This window comes from Gasterosteus aculeatus, chromosome 6, assembly GCF_964276395.1.
Source record: "Gasterosteus aculeatus chromosome 6, fGasAcu3.hap1.1, whole genome shotgun sequence".
NCBI lineage: Eukaryota > Metazoa > Chordata > Actinopteri > Perciformes > Gasterosteidae > Gasterosteus > Gasterosteus aculeatus.
Genome location: NC_135693.1, coordinates 4,787,815 through 4,807,394, shown reverse-complemented (window position 1 = coordinate 4,807,394; position 19,580 = coordinate 4,787,815). Strand labels below are relative to the sequence as shown.

The 19,580-nt window shown below is 44.8% G+C and overlaps 1 protein-coding gene across 1 annotated transcript; it reads right to left on the bottom strand.

Moving 5' to 3' along the window:
- Positions 1-5,942: 5,942 nt before the first annotated feature.
- On the bottom strand, positions 5,943-19,048 carry rab11fip2 (RAB11 family interacting protein 2 (class I)). Its single transcript, XM_040177779.2, has 6 exons — positions 18,777-19,048; positions 17,484-18,046; positions 14,242-14,648; positions 12,982-13,327; positions 12,033-12,105; positions 5,943-10,106 (listed from the first exon to the last, which is right to left on the bottom strand). Exons 2-6 carry the CDS (start codon positions 17,837-17,839, stop codon positions 9,882-9,884), a joined length of 1,407 nt encoding a protein of 468 aa, XP_040033713.2. The 5' UTR covers positions 17,840-18,046; positions 18,777-19,048; the 3' UTR covers positions 5,943-9,881.
- Between the last annotated feature and the right edge of the window lie 532 nt (positions 19,049-19,580).

Below are 19,580 nucleotides of genomic sequence, written 5' to 3'. Positions count from 1 at the left end.
GAGGACTCCTGCGGGGACCGCTGTCTCCTCAACACGCGGTGCCGCCTCCTCCTCCTCCTCAGGCCACGGCGAGCCAGGTAGATCTCCAATGACCTCAGATTTGTTACTCGGGCACTTTTCCACCAGAGAAACGGCTCCTTATTCATACATCCAATAGTGTTGAAGTGGATTATTAATGTCTCATTTGTTTGTCTTTCCACAGACTTGAGTGGAGGCATCGCTTGCAAGTTAAGAGAAGTCCACACTTTAGTTTGGATGTTTCCACGAGGTCTTAAGCTAATGTTTTGTGGATGAAATTTCATGTCATGTATCTGATTATCTTTCTTTCAGACAGGGCGGCAATTATTCAAGGGAAAAAGACGTCAACGTCGTCTCTCCGAGGGAGTGACAGCATAATGTTTCTGGTGTCAGAACTTGGCCTGTATAACTCATTGCAGCGCTCACAGAGCTGAGCTCCACCAATACTTTGCCAATGCGCTCCGCTGCGGCTTTATCAAAACAGGGAGACAAATTGAGCCACCTGCACGACTCCAGAGCTCGACAAGTCATCTCACTTGCAAATTGCGAGCGTTTTTACCTCCTCCAACGAAGGCGTCCGCAGAGGGCAGCTAGCACCTCACCAGCCAAGGCTTAAAAAGGTCTCCATGTGGCTGTGTGACACTTTGAAAACAGAGAAGACATTCCATAATGCTGGAGGGTGGAAAACAAGAGCGTGAAGGTCCCAATGGGGATAGTCCAGTGGCCAAGAGCCACAAGATGTTTGGAGAAGCGCTTTACAGTCATTTGCAAAACACAAATTTGAAAATAGAAACGACAACGACGTGTGTTTAAAGACGGCAGGGAGCAGATTAAACTCAGGCATGTTGCCTCACATTGTTTATTAAATAGGTAAATGAATAATATTTTTTTCTTTCTAAAGCTGGAGAAAAACACACAATTATACACTTTGAAGGGTCCAACTGGTTGCACTGAAATGTTTTTTTGGCTTGAAGATAAAACAGGTAATAGATAACTAAGACATCTTCAAACATCGAGATCTACTTTCTATATTAGTATTCTAATATAATCTTGTATATGTGAGGAGGCACATATTAATTAAGAATTAAAAGTTAATGAGTCTGGTACGGTCTGATAGAAAATGGTTCACTGGGATTTGTGCTGATGGGACTCGATGATTTACTGTGCTTCACCAAAATAAAAGAGAAAGACGGGGGATGAGGCAAGACAAAGAGGTTTAAATTATTTCAATAAAAACTTATTACTTTGTATTTTATGGTATTGTAATCCTTTCTTTGAGCAATTTTGTAATAGCATAAATCATTATTTATCTCAGATTAATTAGATTAAAGACCTTTTAAATCATGCCGAACGCCCATGGAGCTTCTCTTTTCACTGCGCAGAAAAAGCGATGGATCTTCCCTGCCGATCACTTTTGGTAGATTAGAGGATTGTTGTTAATTGGTCAATTGGCTAATTGTTCTTCTTCCTCATTAGTCACCGGAGAGGAATAACAGGCTTTGTTCAGTGACCCTCATTTACAATAATGTGCTAGTCAAATTAGTGAGGATTCACACGCAAGCAAGCCAAAATCTAAATTGCTGGCCAGAAATGTAGTATTGTGTATTTGGAGAATCCAGAACTAAATGATACAAATGGATCACGCCAGTGATGAATAGCACACATCTTATCACCAATAGGTGAACAATAAGAACACTTTGCATTGGAGTAACACTAATCTTCTGCATATATGGTGCAAAATGGATGGATTTCCCACATTTGTCAATGCCTCCTACAAACTGGGATACATCGTAAGCACAAAATAAGAGAGGCAGTTTGGTGAAGAGACTTGTTAACAAAGAAACAGACGTGCTAAAGTTAGTTGCATACAGCATATCTCTAATAAACAACACAAAGACAAAGTGCTGAAAATCATAACCTCCTTTGTAGAAGCAGTAGTCAGTAATGGTGTGTAATTTCCGAAATAAAAGATGCACACACATTGAGGCCCTGATCAGGTTTATGGAGTCTGCACTAGTGGTTCCTGGCATGATTCACACTCAGTGTCCCCACAGAAACCGGGATATTCCCCTCACGGTGTAAGAGGATCCTCTAGTTCCCCCAGCGGACTCCACCAAGACCAGCTCAAGGTCAGCTTGGAAAGAGATGAAGACGGCTATGAGCACGGCAGGACCCTTTGCCTCCCAGGGCCGCGGCCTCAGTGCTCACCGTGCCCTTTACCTGCTAGGAGGTAGTGGAGGTACCTTGTGTCGTCCACCTGGCTGTGCCTCCTAAAGCGGCCACTGCACATCATCGGTAAGATGAGCGGATAGCGCGGCGCGACGGGGGAGCTCTGTGGGGAGGACCGTGAAGCCAGACACTCAAAGACATTGGCACACTTTGCAGCGCGCAGCCCAAATGTACAACACGCTCCCCTCAAACGTGGGCTTGTTTAGCTGCTGGCACCTGAAGGCATCACTCACGTGGATGCCAGCCGAGCAGAGACGTGCCCACGCCGAGTACACACCGCAGAACCACTACCAGCTCCCGTGCCCTCGCCGTGTCTACCTTGGCACTTTTTGAGTTTGATGGAGAAAAAAATAAAATGTCCCACTGCAAACGACAAGTGCCAGACAGCATATTTATACATCTTAATTAGCAATAATGAAGGCCGGTACCTGCCAGCGGTCTGATGCCAGTGGTTACCGTGTTGTGTTGACTAGAGTGTGTGCCTGGTGTTTGCCTTCTACTTGCATGAGAATCAAACAAAATCAAATAAATAAAAGAGTTCCTGTGTTCTGCTAAAAACCATTAGACCATTAGAATCTTTACGGGGAAAATGTTTAGTCTGACTTAAAGATAACTGGGCGTCTCCTGGAGAAAAGCAAAACCTGCAGGCCGCAGCACGCCTCGGTTTACGGTTTACGAATGAAAAGCAGATGATTATTAGTTGCTCTGCTCTTCCAGTTTATCATGTAACCGATCATTCACTGCAGAGGACCTGTCAGGACATGGTGAAGGACTTCAGCAGAGTCCCCATGATTTCAGGCCGTGTTTGCATGCAAACATGTTTAGATCTGTCCTCTGCGATGTTTGAGCCCTGCACAGCGAGACATTCCTCGTGGAGGCTACGGAAACAAGTTGCAAGGTTCTTTTACCGTGAAATAGGCTGCAGCCATCCTCCCGACGTCAGGATTTATGGCCTGGTAATTCCCCTCCGGAGTAATTTGGCTGGTACATCTGCAGCTTAGCAGCATTCCAGCAGAGCTCTCCTGTGCTGTGGAGTCAGGAGATGACTGATTGATTGATTGTATTACTCCACTTTTAACGTGGCTTCGCTGAGCTATTGCAGTGAAGTTCTAATGTAATCTATCCACAGCGAAGGACAACTGCGCTCGGCGTCAGCAGCGAGCTGGGTAACCCTGCTGGGATGATCACCAACTAGTGAACGTAGCATATCGACCCGCAGCGATGACCACACAGACACCCACCGGCGTTTTGTCCTGGATATCGAGCTTTGTCGTTACGAAAAAACAAAAACCCAAATGATATCAATGATTTGTCACTACTTCAAACCAGTGGACCCTTTACAAGCCTGTTGGTGCCAATTACAGGCTACAAATGACAAAATGCAAACCTGTGGGATGCGGACAGCTGGTCTCTGAGGCCTCTGAGGAAGCGCTGCGTTTTTGGGTGCTCAAATCAAACGGTAAACATATAACGTTACTAAACTAAAAGTAAAAATAGTCATTGAAATAGTTACTTACTTTGGTGAACATAAAGTGGAGAATACACATAACACATTGATATTATGCTGACATGCGGTCTTTAAAACACGTTTCCACATGTAGCTAGCTAATGTAATATGCTAGTTAACAGCTAACTAACGTTAACTAATCAGTCCTCGTCACGTCAATAGGATAACGTGACATAATGAAAACGTTACCTGACACCATAAAAACGCAAAGAAGAACCAGAAGTACAAGTGACCACAGACTTTGTCAGAACACTTTAACGTGAGTAACGTTAGTAACAGAAGTACATCATGTTGACGCCTCATACATGACAAACAGTCAGATAAGGAAAATAAAAATAGACTGTACACTAAATGTATGGTTCTCATCTACAAACACTACACTAATAAGTCTAATAAAATGCAGGAAACACATTTTTTAAGACCTCACAAATTACCATGTCAACATCTTTTTAAACTAACTTTGTATTATCTTTTGATCAAAGCTCTGGCACTATTTGTTTGTTTTATTTGCAGTATTAGAGAAATCCTAGATCTAGGTCAGGTAGGGATCATAAAACGATGTCAATTTTAATTTCCTGCTAGTTAATGAACTGTTTGTTGTCGTCCCTTTTGTAGCCATATGGCTTCTCTGTTGACAGATTCCCTGTTTTCTCTGCTCGTCATCTGGCTTTGTCCACCCGATACTAGACGCGTGGCGGCTATCAGAAGAAGACAATACCATCAACACAATGCACGTTGCTGGGACCTTCAGCACGCTTGACACCTGATTTATCTCGAGCACCCATTCAGATTAGCTAACTATCCAACAAAGAGTCCTGCGTCTAAAGAATGGGTGCGGTCTGACACTCTGGGGAGGTTGAGGGGTTAACCGTGACATCTGGCCCCTGATCACCCAACAAGTTCAGGGCAGCTGCCCAAATAGGTCTGGTTTTCCCCATAAAAACACCTCATCCATCTGCTGAATCTCTCCTCGTATGAGTTTCTCCATGTTGGCCTGGGGCCCTTCCATTCACAGACGCGTGCGGGGAGACACCGATACCCACTGTGACGCCCATCCATATTTAAAGGGGAGTGCAGGTGACCTGTGGGTGGCCTTCTCTGGCACGCTTGGGCTCTCCTGCACCCGCAGAACCTTACATAACACGTTTGTTGGATATTTGCCTCAAATTACGGCAATATGATATAATGCACAATGAGCTAATGGGCTCTAATCTACGAGGCATCCAGATGACTCGTGCCGCACAAAAAAAAGCTGGGATCCGTGAAATTCGATCTGATGACGGATGCGTAAGGATGACAACGAGTGTGCAATTAGCTTATGAATACAACAGGTGACACCCTCATGACGCCCAATTACACACCCATTTGTGTTCAGTGTCTCCCGAGGCGGACTATAAACTTAACGGAGGTGGGAGAAAGACTCCTCATCGTGCCAATTATGTCACCAGACATTATTTTTAAAATGAACTTCATGCAAATGGAAGTGACACTTCAATTTAGCGACATTGAAATGCAAAGTTGAACCTGATTATCCAATTAGCACAGGAGGTTCTGCCATTATTGAAGATTGCTTCAATAAAAAGGGTTAGTTCCTGGTGTCCGTGGTTATCGACATCTTTCACCTTCAGCTCCGGCAGGGTGCTGCGGTGTCGTGGTGAATGAGGAGAGTCTTCGGGGGGGTCGTTCATGTTTTAGCCTGCTAGGTGGCGGGGATGCACAAAGGCGACCAGGGGAATACAACATAAGTGTTCTCTCGTCCCGAAATACTTAATACCCAGAGACTTGTTGCACTCGTATGCAAATAAGAGGAGTTTTAACCAGACATCTTGCAGTTGTCAAACGCTTCCGTGTACTGCCAGGAAAGGAATGGGAATTCCTCCAGAGCAAAATGAAGCGGCTTCAAGCGAGGGGAGAAAAAAAAAAGCTGTGAGACAAATCAGCACAATCAAAAACAGTAATCGTGGCTCAACTTCCAGTGAGATCGGTGGATCGGGGGGGATTTTTAGTTTACCCGCAATAATGATGAGACAGGTGTTAAACGAAAAGGAACAGCTGAAAAGCAATCCACTTTAAGGATTATTTGCATCAGATTTAGTTTGATTAACCTGATCTGCTGCAAATTGTAAAGATTCGTTTTAAAGGCTTTTGATCTTTTTGCCTAAAACAGAAAAAAAGAGGAAACAAAGCGTTTTTTCTTTACAGGAAGTTTATTGAAAATTACATGTAATTTGAAGAAAAGGAGAAAGATATTAATATCTAAAATGTAATGTTTCAAACTGCACAACAATGAGAATGTGTAAATCGATGAATAATTCTCAATTAGTGCACCTGTTGACACTTCATGCATGTCATAATTAACAGTGTTACACCGTTAATACATACATCTCAGAGCTTAGTTTGTATGCAGACCATTACTAATAAAAAGCCACACATTCTTGTCCGCACACATTCAGATAAGTCTTGCATATCGGATCATGTGAAAACAAACACACACAGATTGCAGGACATTGTTAACAAACTTACACACTGTAGATAGATACACAATCAGGTCGAATGATGACGAGGGCTGAACTAATTCAACCAGTGGAATCAGTGGTTTCTACATCATGAAAATACCACTGAATGAATCAGTAATATAAAGTGTCACATAATTGAAACCTGTGATTGACATGCAGAAGTGACAGGCTTCCAAACACACCGATTTACTTATCGTTTTTTTTAAATATCTCATTACACTACAAGGCGGCGCGGCCACAGTGCAGACCATAATATGTATAGATATTAAAAATGATATATTTTTGGTCTCCACCACTTTGGAGTACTAAACTCAAATGAATTGTCTTGGCGTCTCGTCGCATCGGACTCCACACAATTCTGTAAACTCGTAAAGCGTCGCTACCTGCAGGGATCTTTTATACACAGCCGTCATTTCCTTCAAGTCTGTGTGCCACATTACGAGCACCGTCAGGGGATTTAGAGAGAGCTTAAGTCTTAGTGTCTGGCAGCTGTATGTGGCCCATGGCAAGCAGCATCGTATGATCAGCAGACTTGGGAGACTTGGAGATCGCACTTGAAGTTGGTGTCATCTTCATCAGACGGTCTGACGCATGCTTCGTTAACATGGGGGAGAAAAATCCCCAGGTTTTTATACTGTACGGGTTGTTTTTTGGGAGGGGGAATTGGGCAGACATTCCACTTCAGTCACTTACAAAAAATACTTTTTTGCATGTGTGAAATTTAGCCTCAGGGCATTTTGAGTGCTTTGCATATTCAAATCCTGGCATTAATTGGATGACATGTTATGCAAATAGGCAAGAAAGAAGTACAATAATGATGCAGTTTGTTGTTGCTTCTATGAAACCATTTGAAAATGCTTTTCATTTAGATTTGTGTTTTAGTCTGACAAATCTCCCAAAGAGCCACATTATATGCACATGTAAAGCAAATGCAGCAATCAAGCTGAAGGAAAATGACTAATTGATTTGAACTACGCACACCCGTTGCTTCCTATTGGAGCTCCAACCCCTCAGGACCCAAACGTATTCAACGTGTATTTGTTCAGACCTCGCCGTTTGTCATGTCATCATCGGAGCCCTGCGGCGGCGAGATGTCGACCCGAGTGTAAATCACCTGTTCTCCACTCGGTGTGTGAGGGGTGCTCTTTGATCCCAAACTCCACACGCCACCAAGAGCCTGAAGAGGCCGGAGGAACCAATAGAAAGCATGTTGGTCCGGATCAGATAAAAGATTGATGAGAAATTATTTGCTATTCATTCCCAATGTTGAAAAATTACATTTTGCTAAACTTGCAACATCTTGTTACACAACAACAATGTGCAACAAGTCAAAAGGGAGGTACGTACAGTACTTAAATTGGAAGTATTAAGAGCTCGGCGAGGTCCGGGAACGACTGGCTAACTACAGCTAGACTAGTTCAAGCCTGGAACGTGAGTTTAAACATCAGCACATGGCGGAAGGCAGGCAGGAGAAAAGATTGTTATCCACACATCTTAATTAGTATCGCACAACTTTATGAACCCATTAAAATGTGTTTGGCTTTACAAAACATCTGCCATCAAATATCTGTTCTCCAATACGAAGGAATGGACCCAACATCTGTGTCACATCTGATACCGACAATGACTTTGAGTCCACAAAGACATCGGGTCGTCAGACTGAGAGGAGGGTGGGAGGAGATTCACAGCCAAATGAAATGATCTCTTTGGATACACCAAATACTTCAAAAGGCCAGCAGGGTTCAACGCCTTGTCAGTGTACTGTACATCATTGAACATTGCAGAATTATGCATGTGAAAGCCAACTAGAATACATTCAGTAAAAAGAGATTTGAGCTCCAAGTCCCTTCGGATAAAGTAACTACCTTTACAGCAGCAGAGGTACATGTATACACAAGGCATAACAATCAGGAGAAAGTGTGTTTTGGCCTGTTGACATTCTATAGTTCAGTGTAGCACTCTGGGATTTGGCATCATACAGTTTATAGGTCAAATATTGTAAAAGACTGGATGCAAATACCAGAAGCGATCCCAGCAAAAGTACAGAGTGGACCGTCGTCTGATAAACAGACCCTCAAAAATGGCATGTGACTTTCAGTAAAAGGAACAATAATACAAATGTGTTTTAACACTGTACCACAAGCTAGGTTCCACTAAAAAGGACCACACACACTATTAAAAATGTAAACCTAAAACATCAGCAAGTGATTCTTCTACTGTCTAACATCCAGCTGTAAGCACAGGCGAGTCAACCTACTCATTTAGTCCGTGTCGGTACCAGCAGCGAGATCCAGGCTCGCTTCTGTGTTTGACACGAGCATCCCAGGTGGATGACAATCAGCTGCTGGTGCGGCTGACTAACACACACTCGGGACCTGAATGACTCTTTGGCTCCAACAATCGTGAGTTGATCATCATTAGTACTTTTATCTTACTGTATATGAATAATGGAAGATTAAATACACTGAGGCACCTACTTTGTGTGAACAGATATTAATGCTGATGTAATTACATATAAAAACTATCCGTATAACATGAATAACATTTCTGTGATGTGTACCAATTGTACCGTGATAATACAGAAAATAGGGTGCTGGGTAATGGGATAAACTTGCACTTGCACCATAAAAGTACCGTAGAAATGCATTAAACAGTGTTCTTTTGTTACATAAATAAATAAAGATTGTTCAGCATGTTTGTGCAGCTCGGTATCGTCAATCACCAGAAAACAACCCACTTGATTTGACTGAGATGAAGGCCGACCAACTCCAGGGCTTTTTCCCCCAGTGGATCAAATCAACATTAGAGCGATGAGTTTGACTCAGATGTGATTGGAAATGTAAACAGGAAGAGAATATAAAGCAAGACACGCAAGTTGTGATTATTGCACTTAAAAAGTTAGTAAAATGATCACCTTCAGCCCCTCGGTCCAACATATCAGTGATAGTCATCACAAATAAAGAAAATAACTAAAGTCACATAAATTCATGTTTGTTCATAAAATAAAAAAAAATGTAAAAAAAAGGTACAACTTAGTAAACTAGAAAGAAGCCAGAGTGCCAGATAGCGCCAGCAGCTCTGTCACGGCCTTTCTCACAGTACCCACGAGCCGCTCGGCAGAGGTGGTCCACATCCGTAGCACAGAGGAGGTTTCCTAACGTAGGTGGCAAGTTTGAAGATTGTGCTGGACCAACACGGCGACTCAAGCTGTCTCATCATCTGGGTTTCACGATGACTTCACCACCTGGTAAACTGCTGCATATTGTTGTCAAGAGTGTGTGTGCAACATACTTCTTCACAAATGCAAACCATTCAATTAAACATAGTATTTGTCATCATTTGGGATTTGACGTGAATCGATCTATGAACTTTGCTCTTGTTTAAGCACCAGACAATGGCAACAAGAAAGAAAGAAAAAGGGAGCAATACCTGCCCATACCCACCGCCAGAAAAAAAAGGTGTATAAAAATGACATCCGTTGGATAGAAATGTTCTACAGCAAAGACACGAACCGTTAAATTGCCTTTGATCGATCCCACTCCTCCCCACTGACTGACCACAACGTGTTGGAACAGCTACAGCGAAACCTCATCTTCCCGCGTCTGGTCCTCCTACTTTTTGCCGAGTTTACCCGCCTTCCTTTTTGGCTCATAGGGTGTCCGGAGAATGCTCGGCGTCTCCTCCATGACGCGCACCAGCAGGTCGTCGATGTAGTCCTCCAGCTCCCGGATGTGGGCGTCCTTCTTCCTCACCACGTCCTTCTGCTTGATGAGTTCCTGCACCACTTCGTCGAAGGACAGGTTGCTGTAAGCGAGAGCGCTCTCCTGCTTCGCCTCCTGAAAGAAAGAAAAAAGGAAAATGCTCAACTCGACCCCATTAGACTACACACGGAACATGCTCCATCTTCATATGTCACGTGTATATTCATCTGATGGCCGAGTCCTCTCACGGTGCATCTGACAAAACTGACTAATTAGACGCGGTGGCCTAATGCGACATCGACTGTCAGGTGTTTATCTTTTGTTCCCCGTCGCTATTAAAGGCTAATTGAGGGTTTAGGAGACGAGACGGCTGTTGAGGGATTGAGCGCGATTGATGGCAGATGTCATGGTCCGACACTGAGCGAGTGTTTTAACGAGCATCGGGAGCAGTTAACTGCTTCAATGGGACTGTGACACTACAGCAAGCAAGCAACATCTTGTTCTTTTACTTCAGCTTCCAGCGTATAAAAGCTGAATTAATGAACATTTCCTCTAAAGAAAAAGGGATCTTTGTCATGAAGGTGGTGGAAATGCCAGGCTGCATATTTCTGCAATTAAAAGGTCAGGCTAATAGATACGCAAAATACGGATGCAGCCCAAGCCCAGCCTCCCTCTTTAACCCGTTTGGACGGAGCGGCGCAGGACGGTATGTGCGGATCGTATATCGCGGCTACGAGAGGAGCTGTAATCGTTTTTAATGAGGGACCGTTTTATCGCTTGGGTGCTGGGCGTCCTCCCCCGAACGGATAGAGCAGCAGAGCCTGTTTAAAATACCACACTTATCAGCTTCCACTCCCGTGCACCAATCCAAGCCCCGGCTGCCAAGTAGAGACAAAGCAGGGAGACTGCTTACCAGGTATCGTATCGCTTCACCAAAATGAAATACTTGGCCACCGATGTGAGATGCCCAGCGTACGAGAACGGAGCGCGGCGACGCGTTCCTAACGCACAAGGCACGCAGAAGAAGAAAACGGGCATCTCTCTGAGTGATACTCAGCGCTTCTGAGGAAACGAGAGGACTGAGGGCCATTTGGATGTTGGTGTCACACACTACAGCACGTGCTCGCTCCCCCACTTTCTCCTACAGGCACACACACACACACACACACAGCGTAACAATCAGGAGCTTTAGTGGCTGGTGACAAAGGCCTGGAAACGACCATGAATTGGCAAAGCAATGATGACCGTTTTTCGGCGATCAGTAGTGAGGGGAAGATAAGGCGCACACTTGGCATTCTCCAGTTGTGTCATTACAGTTTCTAATGAGCTCAGCTTTGAGAATCTAAAAGCTCGGCCCTTTGAAATCTCTCACTGCCCACCCCCACTCCCCGTGTGTGGTTAATTAGGGCCTTGAAGCTCAGGAAATGGGAGCTGCCGTTTCTGCGAGGCATGCGGCGTGCACAGGGGTACATGTGTGGATACCGACAGCCCTCAACACCCACAAAGAAAGGTGAGGAAAGCTATTATCAGCATTCTCTTTCTCATTTAGGCGTCACTTTAAAAACGCAGCTCCCCTCACTCCCTCATAAATAACTATTTTGCAGCATAATGGCTTACAGATTGTGTTTTTATTTAAATATAAATGAAAAAATATATTTGAAAAAAAAAAGGTTAAACTGAAAGACATTTAAAGTTAAAAAAGAAAAATATTATAAGCTCCAATTAAAGAACAGGTGCTACGCACAACTATGACTGACCTTACTGGCCGATATTTCACACCACTTCAAATTATGATCAGATCCGACATGACGACCGACGGGTGCAGCTGCTAATTAGCTGAATGGCAAAAATCTGATTTTTCAGAGGCCTCAGAGATCAATGTCACCAGCTGCTATGTCAAAGGAAAAGTTAGGGGTTCACAATTAAAGATCTAGAATCCGCGTGACACAGATTCACACATTGGGATCATTCTTTCTGTTTAAATCGTAATCTTCTGCCAGGTAAAACTTTTCACCTAACAATCGATCTCTTTAAGAACAAGGGATGTGCCGTGTGTCTCACCGGTTTCCTGCCATAGACATCCTTCTTCTTCTGGCCAAACGAGATGTCTTGATTTCCTTTGGACTTTTTATCACTGCAAAGCATCCAAAGAGTGGTCAGCGTTTAAACCAAAAGGCATAACTGAATACCTCTGGTGTTCTTATCATCACTGTACTAATAAAGAGGGCCTAAGGTGTCTGTCTCACTGCTGATAATATTCAGAGAGACTGGCGTAGCTTATTAGGAAAGAAAACATGCATTACGGCATGTATTTGTGAATAAACTGTTCCACCTTTTTGTGTTCACCACATTATAAATGACCACTGAGCGACCGTGCAGCGGAGGAGGCAGCAGAGATGATGGACTGGTGCCCACAAAGATTCGTGCCTAATTGGGTGGTCTATCTCTGCAGAGGATCTCATTACTATAACAGAGGGCTTCGTTATCGAGTCCGGACTCCCTCAAGAGCCACGAAGGACACCTTCCACTGCGACGAAGCAGAACTCACCAGCTCTCCACGCAACACGCGAAGAGATGGAAGTAGCTCGGTGGAACGGTTTCAACTACAATACTTGACGACATAAACGAGCCACAGTACATTTTAATCAACGAGAGGGACATTTTGTGGTGTTCCCCGGATTCCTTATTTCAAAGAAGTGACATTAAAAATAAAGAAAATGTGATGTGATGTGTTGAGGTCCTGCAAATTGACTTAAAAAAAAAAAAGGTTTGGGTCATTACATTATATTGAAATACAGGATATTTATTTAGGGTATGTTCTATGTACAGAATGTACTATTTTTAGTTGAAAAAGTTATATTTCATCTTTTTTCAAATGATCCTTTATGCACACTTCGACCACATCTCTTTCTGTGGTAACTATGGTAATGGAGGCCAGCGGAAAACGTTTTGTGAGATGGACTCAACGAGGTACCGGGGAGCGCCGGGTTGAGCGTGTGACGGAGCCTACCCGGCTCCGTGGTGGGAGGCGAACGGGTTGGTGTCCGCCTGCAGGTCTCCACTGAAGGGGTTGGGGCAGCGCAGGTCCCCCGAGCTGCCCGAGCGCCCCGCGTTGTTGGTCTTGCGACCTTCCTTCTTCCCCGTCACACGTTCCAGTAGGCTGACCTTCTCCTTTTTCTCCTTCCGCTCCGCCCGGTCCCACAGCTGCCCGGGCTCCCCCTCAAACGGGTTGCGGTTGCGTGGGAGCGTGGCATACTTCTGTGGCAGGGTGTCACTGATATCAGTGAAAGGGTCACTGTGTGCCTCTCCCTCCTGGTAGCCTGGCATCTCGCTCTGGGAACGCCTGTGAGGGCCGCCTGTGCTCCCGGAGAGACACACGGAGAACAGCACTTCAACGTACTGACAAAAGTAAAAGGGCCATGAAGCACATCAAATATGTGGCAGATATGTTTGAATTTGTTTTGATACACAATTTGGGATGATGCGGTCTGACTTTTTGGAATGACCCAAGTGTGGTATTGTTTATACCGTACAGCCAACAAGGAAACTGGAAACTGATTGTGTTTTTTTTTCTCTGAGATAAAAACAAAACAAAAAAAAAGGTACTCAACATTTGGATTACTTTAGTTATTTTCCAAGTTGATATTGTGGCTCCTACACCACAAAAGGAACATGTTTTTGGGAGAAGTAAGGACTATTTGTTGAATTACATCTTATCTGCTATTGTGTCCCTCCCACTCACAGCTTCGGATAACTTCCCCTCCTTTGCATGCCAATCTGAATAATAACAAAGAGGTGTGATAAAGTTAAAATCCTCAGATAGCTGGGCAGTGCAGTTGGACAGCGACTTCACTTGTGCCAACTTATTGACATTCATGGTCATTTGTTCATGTATTGGTGGGCAGTCGATTGACTGACGGCTGCAGGCTTCTACTGGCAAAAGTTGGAATTTTCATGCTCCAGATAAAAATGAACAATGTCAATAGCCAATAACCTGATTTCTAATCGATACCGGTCATCAGCAGGTTGAATTTTATTTGGGCAATAATTAAAGAAATTGCTTTCCAACATGTTCTTGGGACCACGGGAAGCCAGTCTAACGCAGAGTCACCAGAAGGCCACGGACAGATTGGCTATTAACATCTCAGCTTTGCAAACCTTATACTGGACCTCAATGCGCCTCAAATACGACCCCTTTGAGATCAGACAATAGATATTCAAACAAAACAGGTGCAATGACGTGTGAAGATCTGCAGCTTGGGGTCCTCACCACTCTCTTCGATGAGGTTCATGGAATCCAGCTTGGGCCTGGAGCTGGTCCCAGTGAGGTCCGACATGGAATGGGCCGCGGAGAGCTTGTGAGAGCCGGCGAGCAGCGACCTCTTGGCCTTCGCTTCCGTCCGGGGTTCCGGCGCCGGGCCAGCGGGCCGTTGGTGGGGCTCCGGGTCGCACGCGGCGGAGCGCGGCAGGATGGCCGAAGACGCGTCGCCGAAGCCGCCGTCGTGTTTGCGCCCCTTCATTTTGTCCTTGAGCTTGGAGAAGGGCGAACGGGGCTTCTCCTTCATGGAGAGGTCGAACATGCTGGCCGTCATGTTGTTCCTCATGAACTGGATGCTCACTTGGATGCGTCCTCGTTCTTTCCTCTTCTTGGCCGGCTTGGACTGCAAAGTGTACCAACTGAAATGAGAGTGCAAGACGCAGAGGGCGGAGCCAATTCCAATGAGGCAATTCATATAAAAAGGGGGAGCAGGATGGGTGGAAATCGTCAGAGATGATTACATGTAATTCAGCCTAATTCAGGAAGACGGGTTTACAGAGTCAGTGTGTGGCAAAAGTCTTTACACTATCAAACTACATGACAAAGGGGGACAAAAACAGCTAAGATTCTTTCTAATGTGCTCTACCTACTTCTTTGTGGACATCGCTGAAAGGGCTAATTTGAGCAGACTAATCCAAAAGCTACACACAAATGCAGGGAGGGCTTAATTCGTTTGAGCCTTTTTTTTTTGACACAAGTGAGAGTACAATTTATCATTTCAGAGGATAAACATTATTCTTTGAGAACTGAACACTAGAAACAGCCTGCTGCTGAATAATATAGAAAAGACCATTCCGGGCTGCTCTTGGGCTCCTATTTGTTTAACCTCTCTGCTTTTTCAACTGGAAGTAATGGGATTTACGCTTTCACTCCGAGCAAAATAAAGTGCCATTTGCACAAATCTGCCCTTTGTTCAGAAATGCAACGACCGGCGACTGGGAAATTGCAAAGCCGCGTCGCTGGACAACCCAACAGTTCCTCCATGCGAATGAGACGTCTCCTCGGAGTTTCGGGGCTGGTGACAACGTCCTTTAAGAAACCGGCATGGGGAGGAAACGAGCTACCAGTCAGTGCATCAGGGGGCGTTTCATCGTCGATAGATTTGCACTCACCCACCTCCAGCATGGTGCAGTCTCGTCAATAAAAATCTATCGTTTGACCTCTTAAGTGTTGTTTTCAAGCTGAACTGATTCTACATTTTGCTCAGATTCAAAACACTGTGTTCCTTCGATTCCTGACATTTCTTCTTGGATTTATCTGGATATTTGTAGTACAGCATGAAACATCCGTCGTCATTCGATGCTGCCTTTGCCTTTTCTTAACGCATCTGTTGAACGCTATTCTAAACGCTGTAGCTTGGAAGGCCTCGCCCGGGTCCGATTCAGCCTGATCGGCCGCCCCAGCGTGCCCGCTGCCTTGGGTTGCCGGGCCTTTACCTCACGTGCGTCTCAAGGCCAAGACAAACCTCCCCGCGCTGCGAGCCACAATCCTCCCATTGGAGCCGGGACCGCTGGGAAACTCCTCACAATCAACAAACACAGGTGTGCGATAATTATGGGCTGCCTACTCAGATATCAGGACGGGCTTTCCTCCCCAATATGTCAGTTTAAAAAACATTGCGGGCCGGGGGGCCGCGGCGAACACAGACCCACTGTGGAGCGTGGATACGCTATCGAGGGTCCCGGAACGTCATTGTCGGGTCCGCCTGCAGTGTGGGATTAGGCCAACGAGCAACGCCAGCATATCCATTACTAAGCCACGGCGGGAAAAGCGCATGGCCTCGAGGTGCGTCGGCTCAGACTACTAAAACAAATAAAACCCATCCACACTGATTAGAACATATTGGGATTCTCCCAACTGATGGGCAAAGAGGAAGTGTGCTAATGTCTTTCTATGTCGGAATGTGCAGTGGGCTAATTAGTACCAGATCCACTTTAGTTATTCTCTTCCTGTTTGCTTAATGTGGGGTTAATAAACGTGCAAGTGTTGAACTTGTAGGGGTCAACACACCCAAGTTCAGCCTAATATAATACGGTCTTTATTACCTACAGTGGTGGCAGACTTTAGTTTGCTCCACCAGTGCATATGATCCAGCTTTTCATACAGTCATTGCATAAGGGGAAAATCCTTTTTCCAAGCATGCGCCAGGCATCAGGACAGAAAACTGCCTGCAGTAACCCACTAATAAAAAGGGCTGACTCACATTGAAATCAATATCAGCCCTATAGAGACCCCACTCCACCTGACTTGCATTCCTTTACACTACACGGAACAGGCCGGGATTCAAACCCACGTCCCTTTGGCTGCGAGACAAAGGCTACTCGCCGTTCACAAACCTTCCAGAAAAATAACAGTGAATACATTTTGGGTGTATCGGAGTGACTGACTAGACGTGTTCAGCCAGCTCTGCTGGTATATTTTAGGCCAACTGCTGCTCACCGTGTCAGTGAACAAGTGAATAGTGATCCGTCAGCGACGTACACCAATTCGTTGCCGCGCCTCAAATCAACGGAGAGAGTCAACAATATAAAAAGGTTCAACCGATCTGAAGTTACTGAGCATAAATAGAATACCTCATCTGTGACAGCTGTTTCAAATTGTTTAAAAGCAAATAACTTAGAAATGTTGGTGAACTGCTCTCAATCTAACAAACTAAAGTTCTAAAGCCAGTGTATAAAGAGAATGAAAGGACATTGAATTCATATCACGCAGCGTGAAGGAGTTGGGTCGAGAACATAATTACCAAAAGAGCTCAAAATACAAAAATATATTGGTATTAGAATGTGTAACCTAATGTGGCTAAAAGCACATGTAGGAAAAAAAAAACTATTTTAGTTAGTACTTCAATCCACTTATGACTGGAATAGTTGCGTGAATATCGTTCCACTTCCTCACAAAAGTCCAGTGCTCGAGCAGCACCGCGTTGGCACGTGACTGTGAGCTGGAGCTGCGAAACGCATGGCTGCTATAAAAGTATCACATGTACTGTTGAAGATATAGGTCCGTACAACACTCTTCACTCACAGTGTCCAAATCACAATTACTGTGACTGTATCGAGGTGGATGATTGATGGCATCATGGCAGTGGACTTAAATTATATCTTAATGTTTAAATAAACAGTGAAAAAGTGGTGGTTTTTCTTCTGCATGGTCCTTGAAATGAGAACTTTAGTGCAACAGTATATGATACTTACTCTGTCTTCTTCCGTTGCTTGTTATCAAAGATTCCATTAAGGTTGATGGACCTCTGACCCAGGAACTTGTCCATCCCAACCAAGGACCGATGCATCACGATAAGGCAAAGTTCATACACTTCAGGGTTGCCCTCCAAAAGTAAGCCGGGTAATTCAAACGAGGCTTCCTCTCTCCAGACGGGGTTAAGCGTCTTCTCCGCCACAGATGTCGAGTACTTCTCTTTGCCCAGCTGGATGATAGTGTAGGCATCGTTGGTGCCATTTTTGCCCTTGGGCTGTAAACCGGTTGCTTGTAGAACAGTGGCTTGCACGTGGGTTGGAAACCACTTCTGAGACTGCTCGGCCAGTGACATCATCGGCACTGGGGGTCAACTGAGGGCCATTCAAAACAAACTAAATGATCATTTATGTTTATGTAGTTGGTGTTTTTGGTAAGCGTTATGTGCAACAATGAGCAAACATGGTTCACTATAGTTTTTTGTCTGTGCGCCTACAGTAGGAGTCATTACAAACAAGTCTCATCTTCTGTCAAATCACAGATGTCCAAGCCGCTGGTGAGTCATCTGAAAGAACACAGGAAGAAACACAACGGCATGAGTGTCTTTTCCAGAACCGTAACATGACGCATGCGGGGGTTCAAGAAACATTGATTGTCAGATGAGCCAATCATTTCAGTCAGCTTTTATATGGATAACATACAGTATTAAAATCATAAAGTACAATATAACGTAACTATCAGCCCAACTATCTTCCAGAAGTGGAGAATCAAGGAACTGATGATCTCATCCAGTGACACATTTGTTGCTGGTCTATTGTCACTGAATTAGAGACCGACTCAGCTGGATGATGCCTCAGGTATTCTGTCTAAATGCATCTTCCCTTTTTAATCCATGGCTTCAGACTGAGACCACGCAGCTGTACGGTTAATAGCAGTCTAGCGCCTGTGAGCAGCCCCAGGTTTTATTTATAGAAAGCTTGTGTGGGTCCGATGTTTTGATCACAAACGTCACGAGTAGTATAGTCAGTATATATGGAATTTATGGAGTTAGCTTCTATCCTCTGACTTGTCAAAAGGCGCCGAACTAACTCGAACTTACAATTTTATGAAACGACTGGTCTCCATTAAAGCCTCTTTAAACACTACGAAACAATACTAACATGTGAGGCCTTGTTATTTTTACAGAATAACGTTAACTGTGCGCGAGTAGCAACTCAGCTAGCGAGCACACACACAGAACATCCCCCCCTCTCCCCCTCTCTCCCCCTCTCTCTCCCTCACACACAGCTGCTCACCTCGGCGTCATTGTCACCGGCACCGGGAGACTCTCGGAACTTCACGGAGACATCGGCGCGGTGGTTCCTGATGAAAACGCCAGCGAGCGTCACTTGTCGCTAATGCCGCTGTTGTTGCTATTCACTTCTGTCGGGCCAGCGACTGGATTTACTTCCTGGTCTGACGTCACTTCCACCTCACCCCGGCGGAAGTTCAAGCGGGGGGAGGGAGGGTTCGCAACGCCCTCACGCGCACCTCAAACTGCGGTTTGAAAACGGTTCTACAACGTTTTACAGAGACGAGTGTATTCGCAATACCTGCGAAAAAAAGAAAACCCGAAAAATTCCCAGTAAAAATAAGAGCAGCTGATGAGGCTATAAAGAATATTTTTAACCAGCCTCTGGGAGATATGGTCATGTCATGCGCGTGCACGTGTGTGTGTGTGTGTGTGCACTACACTTGAGAGAAGTAAATCATATAAACATGGGAAGTGCTTTTGTCTCATGAGCGGGACATGGAGGTGCAGATAAGGGGTTCACTTGAATGAACACAGACATGCTTGTCACTCCACTTGACAAGTGCATCTTAACCAAACACACCTGCCTCTGTTGGCGTTATCGTTCTGCGGTGCAGTATGTACACACCCCGGCCTGAGGCTCCTGCAGGGCTATCCATCAAACCAAGCTTATTGCACTTATCTCGTACATCTCTGAATGAAAATGCTAAGGCTCTGTGAAATATTAGCTCATACAAACATGTGAGTCAGATAGCATTTAATGCATTTGGGGATCTCACGCTCTCATGTTTTGCTTTAAATGTCGGTG